The sequence below is a fragment of the Salvelinus namaycush genome, chromosome 22, assembly GCF_016432855.1.
Source record: "Salvelinus namaycush isolate Seneca chromosome 22, SaNama_1.0, whole genome shotgun sequence".
Classification (NCBI taxonomy): Eukaryota; Metazoa; Chordata; class Actinopteri; order Salmoniformes; family Salmonidae; genus Salvelinus; species Salvelinus namaycush.
In genome coordinates, this window is record NC_052328.1 from 28,109,193 (window position 1) to 28,118,740 (window position 9,548).

At 41.9% G+C, this 9,548-nt stretch overlaps 1 protein-coding gene across 1 annotated transcript; it reads left to right on the forward strand.

Moving 5' to 3' along the window:
* The first annotated feature begins 6,711 nt into the window (after nucleotides 1-6,711).
* LOC120017960 lies at nucleotides 6,712-8,919 on the forward strand. The gene is made up of 2 exons (XM_038960922.1): nucleotides 6,712-6,774; nucleotides 7,306-8,919. Exon 2 carries the CDS (start codon nucleotides 7,377-7,379, stop codon nucleotides 8,412-8,414), a length of 1,038 nt encoding a protein of 345 aa, XP_038816850.1. The 5' UTR covers nucleotides 6,712-6,774; nucleotides 7,306-7,376; the 3' UTR covers nucleotides 8,415-8,919.
* Nucleotides 8,920-9,548: the final 629 nt, after the last annotated feature.

Sequence of the window (9,548 nt, forward strand, 5' to 3'; positions counted from 1 at the left end):
GTTACTGCATGATTGTAGCGGGTTTACTAATGCACTAGTTCTATTAGCTATGTTGACTATGACGTTACTTTAGCTAATATGGTGACAATGGTGTAGGCTGTGTGTAGCGGTTATGATATGGTTTGGCTTGGAAAGGTTTTTTCACCTGGTCACATACAGCTGATGTGTTGTCCATTGAAGTCCACAAGCGAAGGGAAAAGGTGAGAGGAAGAGAGCGCATAGATGTGAGAAGAAATACAATGTGGCTGTTATGAATGTGAACTGTGTTTACATGTGATCTCAGGTGAATTCATTTTTGCATATTCTGTTGAAAAACGTTTCTTAAACGTAAGCAAACGGAACAAAACGTGCATAACCATACCTGAATTTGTCCAATAGAAACTCTCGTTTGCAACTGTTGGAGTAATGATTACACTCGTCATCAGCTAGATACAGGCAAGAGTGTGCAAGGCGGTATTGAATGTGTCACTTTTTATCCTGTGTCACTGTCTGTCACCCAGCAAAAAACTTTTTTTTTTTCAAAAGTAGTGCACTGAGCCTTTAACAGTCCTTTATTAGCGGAACGATATAGCTGTCTGCAGCGCCCAAAACAATGACAATTTCTCTCAACCAGTGGCATATGGGCTTTTTAGGGGAACACTGATGTCGCCCTTTAATAAGCAGTGCCTACTTTATCAAACACAGGGGCACAAAATACTTTGCTTGTCCATTCCCAGCACGCCTCTTCAGGGTGCTGTTGGAGAGACTCATCTCTGCAGCGCTCCACCAACGTTCTGTCAAAAGAATCATCTAACATATCATGTAGTAGATATAGGATATGGTAGAAAGAGTATGTGGCCTTTTCTGTAGCCTACAGGCTGGGTTATAAAATGTATGACAATGTAATGAGCCGGACACTTTTTACATCATGCAGGTTTCTCCAATCAAATAGCTTAACATAAATGGCGCTCAATCAAATTTAAAAAATGCTGTCATGTTAACAAACAACATATTCTAACAACAGGACAGTTCAAAGTAAAATGGACAATATGGAATGGACAATAACCATTGTTGTCCAGGAGTTTCACCCCATTGTTGTGATCAGTGGTTTCAAGTTTGTAGCCTATCCATCAATTTTTGACAAGCTGATCATAGCGAAAAATACATTTCTTCTGCATTTCCCGCTGTGTAGCCTAAACATATTTCAAATAGGCTCACGATAACTCCTGATAAAGATGGGTAGCTGATACTCAGAGCTTCAATAGCCAAATTGATTAGTGACAGGAATCAGGACTAATAAAGCCAATGGCCTGTTTTACAAATGGTGGGCATACCACATGGTGGCAGAATGGCGAGGACCGGCTCTGAATCCAGCCACTATTTATCGTTGAACTCAACGGGTTTTGTCTGGCTAATAGCCTACAGAAACAGGCTGCAATATTCAAGGTAAATTAAATCAAATTATATCCAACTTGAGAGACTCCCCTTGTCTCCTGAAGTCCTCCTTTTTTGTGTGCAAATGTTTTCACCGTGACCTGTATATCCAGGTTACGGCCCCGACTGTTTTTTATACTGAGTATTGACAGTCTTCCTGAGACATTGTGCATTATATGTCTATTGCGCTGCACACAATTTAAACTTAGTCTTGAATGATGCATGCCAAGATATACCAGAGATACGGGACTGTTGATGTTATTATATATATTATCCACAAAAGTAGTGCATTGGGCCTTTAATATTATTGTATTAGCGGACCATTATAGCCGTCTGCAGCGCTGGCAAAACGTTTTTCCAGCATCCAATATTTAGTTTTGAACTGAGTACCAGCATAAAAGTGGTTCAATTCCTGCAGTGTTAACACTACATGAACAAATCTCCTCCTCCAAAAAGGTTGTAATGTATCCCTTGGTAAGGTCCGAGGCCACGAGGAGCAGGCCCGAACCTCACCAACAAACCTGGTGTGCTTCCAAACACGCCTTACACAACAATTAGTCACTTATCACCAGGGATCCAGGAGGTAATTAAGGCACAATTATCATGCAATTAAAAGGTCATTTGATACTGCACCACATCAGAGATCTAGTGAATGGGATTTAATAACACTGAGGGTGTCACGCCCTGACCTTAGAGATCCTTTTTTATGTCTCTATTTTGGTTTGGTCAGGGTGTGAGTTGGGGTGGGTATTCTATGTTCTATTATTTGTATTTCTATGTTTTGACTGGGTAGGGTTCTCAATCAGGGACAGCTGTCTATCGTTGTCTCTGATTGAGAACAATACTTAGGTAGCCCTTTTTCCCACCTGTCTTTGTGGGAAGTTGACTTTGTTTATGGCACATAGCCTTTAGCTTCACGTTTTGTAGTGTTTATTGTTTTGTTCGGCGTCTTTTCAAATAAAAAGAAAATGTACGTTCACTACGCTGCACCTTGGTCCAGTTCTTTCAACGGCCGTGACAGAGGGCGGAACATTAGCCCCTGCTCAAGTCTGTTCTCTTGATTGTGATGGATCTGAGCCTCTGCTGTGGTCTGATGTCTGTCGCATACAAAACCCTTATTATGTGACAGTTTGGCAGCCTTCCCCAGTAATGGGCTTAGACCCGACAACCAGGGCCTCCCTTAAGTAATGATGGAAGGAAAATGTGCTCCAACTTCAAAGCAAGGCAAAATCAACAAAATACCGAAATATTCTTTCTTCAACGAGAATGTTCTCTGTCACTTTTTGCCTGTATGAAAAATAGATTTACTGTCATGTTTTTATACTGTTTAAAGCCCACACAGCCTTCTGCCTTTCGCACAAATGTTCAATGTCTTCAGATGGGTCAAATAATAACCTTCTAATGTCACTTTGTGTACTTACCCTTCAGCAAGAAAAACACTGAGCCAAAATGACCCAAACCATCAAAAGACAATAACATTTGAGAGAGAGAGAGCTGTTTGGTGCGTATTTAACCACCATTGTTTCTGAAATGTCATAGCAATGATATAAACGCCATTCCTACTGTTGCTGCTCTTCTCACTATGAGAGATTGCTTATAGTTTCCTAGAATATACCCGTGGCTAGATCTTTTACTGTAATGTGAACCTGTCACGTCTTGATTCTCGACCACTACCTCCGGAGGTCGAGCACGACACTCGCTCGACAGTTGCCCCCCTCCAAGCAGGGCAGTGTAAACAGAATTGTCTCATTGAGCACAACACTCCCACAATAAAAACAAAAGGCAACAGTAAACATGTCGTCCCCCACGAATGATGCAGAGTGCACCAATGATGACATATAGCCTATATTAAACTGTTTACAATGTAAAATTTCCTCCAGAAATGAACCCAATAACATATTGATTAAAAAAGCTATATCGTTAGAGCCTGTACATGGTCCATATGATCAGGCAGTTGTGCTATTTCAGCAGTAAACATGATCACCTGTCTGATGCAGCATGGTGGCTACATGGCTGAAGCATGATCACCTGTCTGTTGCAGAATTGTGGCTACATGGCTGAAGCATGGGATTGCTCCTCTGCATTGTTTACCACAATGGGCTAATCATTAGCTAGATCACATACTCTAAATATGATCATGTTGCTTGTTTAATGTCCTTAAAAAATTCCCACTGGCACTAATAAAATCATGTGATTTTTTTTGTGTGTTTATAATAGAAGCCTGCTGTTTATGCATTCCAATGGCCGACAAGATTCCCACAGTTACTTATTTGATATTCATGTCAGACACTCAAGATTGTAAAAAAAAAAATTGGAGTTGAGGAATACATTATACATCACTGACAAGCTGGGATCCCACTCTTTTCAATAATTGCAATCAAAACTGTTGTATTTTCCCGAGATTATATTTAGGAATGTTACGTAGTGACTGGGTTTATTAGAACCATAGACAGATTAGAACACATTTATGTGCAGCAATCAGCTGTGTGAGGAGTTGTGGCTCTCTTGCCAACAACAGTTGATATTCAGTTTATAAATAAAAGACATAGCTCATGAACAGCATCGGAAATTAATCTGTTTTTTAGCTCTTAAGGATCCGCCCCTTTTTTTCAATTTTCGCCTGAAATGACATACCCAATTTACAGGCAGTTGCCTGTAGCTCAGGACCTGAAGCAAGGATATGCATATTCTTGATACCATTTGAAAGGAAACACTTTGAAGTTTGTGGAAATGTTAAATTATTGTAGGAGAATATAACACATTAGATCTGGTAAAAGATAATACAAAGAAAAAAAACTGCATTTTTTTGTACCATCATCTTTGAAATGCAAGAGAAAGGACATAATGTATTATGCCAGCCCAGGCGCAAAATGGGCCTACTTGGTTTATTAATACATTTTCAAATTCATAATTGCGCACTCTCCTCAAACAATAGCATGGTATTCTTTCACTGTAATAGCTACTGTAAATTGGACTGTGCAGTTAGATTACCCCCCCCCCCCTCATGATAAATCGAAATTTAACAAAAGAACACTCTTTTTTTTAAAGAGGGGTGGGGGGGGGGGGAAGAAATCCACAAAATTTGTGAAATAAGCCTTTATTACACCTGTATTAGCTGAGAAAAATTATCCTCAGCACCAGGACGTCCCTTACTGAGGCGGGGCTCATTCGAGATTGAGAGCAAATCTGTTTGAAAACAAGTGTGACGCGTCAGACAGCAGGAAGATTGTGAAGGATTAAATACAAATATTGGACTACATTTTTTTCTTATTCTGTTATGGAGTTTGAAAATGTACTGCCAAGTGGGCAATATGAAAACTTGATTAAGTGGCCCACCAGGCCCGGTGTGCTCAGCAGATGTTGCCGGGCCAGCAGGCAGCCCTTAATGTCGAGTCCTGCAGTCTCTAGCTAATCCATTCCCTGTATTCCATGTCATGTGCCAAAGACAAAACGCCACCTGCTGGAGAAGATAGATTTTGGGCACAGTTAGCCCTCTCGCTTCGCCTCTTCCTCTCTTGTGTGACTCACAAATATACGTTCATTACTATAGCTCCCGCCTTGGGACAATCAGTGTAATTTTGTAAATGCCGGATCTCTATGGCAAGACGCATCATTCACTCAAATTATGTCAAAATCGGGTCAGTGGACGGACAGACGGAGAACCATCCACAGTCCCCTCTCCGATTTCATTGTGGGGGACAATAATACATTGTAATAGCAGAGCAATGTTTTTGAAACCGCTGAAATATATGTAAATTTTCCTAATATTAGAGACTGAGTTTTTACCTGAAAGTAAGAGCCGGTTACTCTGAAATTGACGCTGTAGCTTTAAGGGAATCTCAACACACCATCATTTTATTTAAAAGAAGACAGGCAGGTAGCAACTCGCCAGTGAATTTACAACTTTTTAAGTCACTGTTTTCCATGTAATGATTTGCATGATATTGGTGAAATTAAGCATGGTTTGTTCTAAGGTAAATTGTTCAGCTAACTTAGCTAACGTTAGTACGTTAGTATGTGAGGAGGATGCAGACATTTTGTTTAGCTTGCTACCAAGCTCTGTATAATATGAATGACACTGTATGATAACTTTACTGTATTTTTACATTCGTATGAGGGGTACATTTTTACAATGTATGAGGGGTACATTTTTACAATGTTACTTGAGGAATCAAATGTTATTAGCTAGCTAACGTTAGCTATAGTTAGCTAGCTGCTGTACCACGCTGGCTGTGTTATTGTCTTCAAACTAAATTAGTGTATGGGCAATTAAATAGACCATTTAGATGTCTGTACATGCTTGTGAATTGTTGCATTATTCAAGAGTGTAATATGGTTTTGTTGCATTATTCAAGAGTGTAATATGGTAGATGAAAAGTTGCTCGCATAGCTAGTTGAATAGTTTACACGCTTAATTACTGCCTCTGATCTGGCTGACTCACTGAACACAAATGCTTTGTTTGTAAATTATGTCTGTGTGTTGGTGTGTGCCCCTTAAAATTATGCCTCTGGTTTGCTTAATATAAGGAATTTGAAATTATTTATACTCTTACTTTTGATACTTAAGTATATTTAAAACCAAATACTTTTAGACTTGTACTCAATTAGTATTTTACTGGGTGACTTTTACTAGAGTCATTTTCTATTAAGTTATCTCTATTATTCAAGTATGACAATTGGTTACTTTTTCCACCACTGATCAGAGGGCACAAATCAACTCAAAGAAGGCAGCAAAGGAGGGATGGAGGGAGAGAATGGGTGATGCGCTGAGTCAGAGGCAAACAGGCCTCTCAGTCGTGCAGTTGAGTGTGTCAATGTTTCTATTGGCTCGCTGCTCTGACTGCACATGTGCACGAGTGTGTGATAAGATGTCATGAACATTGCACATAAAACTGGTGAACAATGGTTGAGTATTGGTTTAGCATACACTAACACTATACACTAACACCATACACTAACACTGTAATGGATAGTTTGACTGCATTCACTATGAAAACTGAAGTCATGGTAAAATAAAACACATTACACGAGTACATGACTCAAAGTCCTTGTCCCATTTTATAAAGTTAAAGAAGGGAAATGTGTTGGAAGCCCTTGGACCATTTTATAAAGTTAAAGACGGTCAATGTGTTGGAAGCCCTTGGACCATTTTATAAACTTAAAGAAGGGAAATGTGTTGGCAGCCCTTGGCCCATTTTATAGAATAAAAGGCTCAATGGTTGCTCGACCTTGCAGTATTCAGTAGGGGGAGCTCTAGATTTTCCACTGCCCTAGTTTCTCTCCCTGTTGTCTTGGATTTAGTGCTGCAGTGTAGAAAATCGGGCCACTGTCTGCCATATGAGCTGGCTGCTGGATACAACGGTAAGGAACACGTTCCCCGGTAAACGCCTTACAGTAAGGGAAGAGCCCAAAGCTAAACGAACGCAGTTGATATGTGAAGTGTTGTTTGATTATTTGTAAAGTTTTTTTAATGACATGGTTATTCATACTGAGAGAATGGCGATATGATGAAATCAACTTCCTTTCTGTGCACTGTACGTGATCCTGTTCATAATTATTTTTATTGAATGCTTTTTAAAAACGTTTTTAAAGCTTTTACAATGTTTTAGCACGTAACCAATTGCTTTATAAAGAGACGCATACAAATCATCTCACCACTTACACTAGGCTAAGGATTACAATGAATTTAGGCTACTCTATAAGGAGGACAGTTGTTTACATGGCATGTACAGAGGCATAACTAACCAAAGGTTAACCTGAGGTTAATTAATAATTTCAGACTAGACTGAAACTGAAAGTGTGTCTCAAATGTATACTTTATAAACTGTGTAATAAACACTGTATGATAAACACTCAACTGTGTTTAAGCTTTCTTCTCTATGTCTTCCACAGGCTTTTTTCTCACCTGCACTCACAGCAACAACACACTCGCCTGCCCACCCCCAGATATCCTGACGTTCATCATGGGGCAGCTGTTGGCCTCAGAACAGGAGCAATCGGAGGCTCAGGTTGCTGTTGGCTCTCTGCTCTACTCCGCCATGTTGGAGGCCGGTGCTCTGCCTGATGTTGCCGTCGACCACTATCTGCTAGCTAATCCAGAGAGCCTGGACTCCAGGGCCCACCTACAGGACCACCTCCGCCAGCTGCAGGGGCATGTAGGGAACCGGGCGCCCACCTACCTGAAGGAGCTGATCAGCCGCCTGGTCGCTTTCTCTGACGAGCCCAAGGTGGCAGGCCTGGTGGGCTTGGTGGTCTCCATGGTGATGGAGACGGCATACGCCTCGTCCAGGGGGTCAGTGAGGTCGAGGGGTTGCCAAGTCGAGGAACGGCGAGCGGAGCTCCAGGACGTTATGGAGGAGTACCTCAAGCGCTGCCGGATGCACTTGAAGGATGAGCAGAAGCTGAGAGAAGACACCCAGCGTCTGGAGGGCCAGCTGAGCTACTTGCTGACCCAGCTGAAGAACACCATGCTCAGGGAAGGCCCCAGCTCCAAGGCCCTGAAGCACTGGGCCAGCGGCGCCGCCTTTCACACGCAGATGCTGCTGCACCTGACCAGGCTAGAGCAGAAAGGAGACCCGCTGGTCGTCCAGGCTGCAATGGAGCAGTACCAAGAGGACTTCAGAGAGATTCTACCTGCGTACAGATGCTACAAAGCCAGTACGGTGACTGTGATAAAGTGTAGGGGAGGGCTGCAGACCGGGGAGGATCCTCTGACTGAGGGGAGTGTGACTGGGTTCACTGTGGTGGATAAAGAGTTAGGGAGGAGTGTGAGTGTTCCCCTACCTGAGGACGCTCCCCCTGGCATTGTCCTGATCACTTCAGATATGTGTGCTCAAGCCTATTTAGAGCGACTGTTCTCTCCACAAGGCCCCATAGCAGAGCTGGAGAGGTACTTTCTCAACAGCAGAGAGAGTCTATGCATGAAGTTGATGGTACAAGAACCAACGGACCCCAACGAGAGGCTGAGCATAGTGGAAACAGAACCCCTAGACAGAAGATAGCACATGTTCATGTTGACTTTCATACAGGCATAGGCAAGATGCACAATCCACGGAACTGAACGAACTCTCTTGAATAAAATGTGCATTTATTGTATGTATGATCAAATGTTGAATCATATTCTGGTTTATTCATTGCTAATGTTCTCCTATGAATTTCTGAGAAAATATATTATAAAAGCACATGAATAATTCCTTCCCACGCAAATCAATTGTTATAATGCGAGAAACTAATTGTACAGACACAAATGGCAAAAGTAGCACAGTTCACAGTACTTAATTGTCTATGGTATTGAAAAGGATGCTGGAGTTCAGTTTGCAGGTTTGAATTGATTTCTTCGTGCTTTGTGGAAGTGATTCTTTCTTACTTTGTCCTCACTTTCAGTTCAATAACCTTTTCTACAGCTTTGTAGAGTGCTCGGAAGCAACAGCTGATTCTTTGAAAATAAACTCTTAATGGTCTGGCTGCTGCCATGGCTGAATGTGTCAAACTTTATCGAGGCCTGTCAAATTGAATGCCATTTGAGTCATACTTCATTGCTACAATTACAAGTCAAAGTGAGCGACGGAGCTGCTCTCCTAATGCTACGTGATTAGTGTGATTAGTACTCTGCACTTCTACACTTTCCAAAGCTCTCTCTTTTATTCTCCATCTCTTTCTCTTTTCTCCTCCCTGCCTCTCTCTGTCACGTAGCATTAGCTCTCCCCGCCATGTTAGGTGGGCCTGTGAGCCAACACTGCCAGAGGAACAGAGTTGGGCTCTGTGATGTCACTCTGCGCTGACCTGCCACCTTTAACACCCTACTCTGACATCTCAGCCACTCTTACTATAACTCAACCCTCCATTTCAGAGTTAGTTACTTAGAGGGGGGAGGGAAGCTACAGGACTTTTAAACTTAGCACCCAGCAGAGATACCCTGTGGTGTCACATGTAATGTATAATGTATAATGTTTCTGAAAGGCCAAAGGGTGTGTTTTTGTCATTATAGATAGAGTCACGCTCCGCTGCAGTAGCTATGTCTTCTCTTAGTGTTAGCAGAGAGGGGTGTGTGTAGTGTTATCCATCTGTCCTCGGGGTATTCACGCACACACACATACACACCTGCTGGATGCTTATCCCTTAGCTTAGCATTCTGA

Bases quoted from the DNA above. Each gene is read 5' to 3' on its own strand.
- LOC120017960 (XM_038960922.1), top strand. From the start codon at position 7,377: ATGGGGCAGCTGTTGGCCTCAGAACAGGAGCAATCGGAGGCTCAGGTT.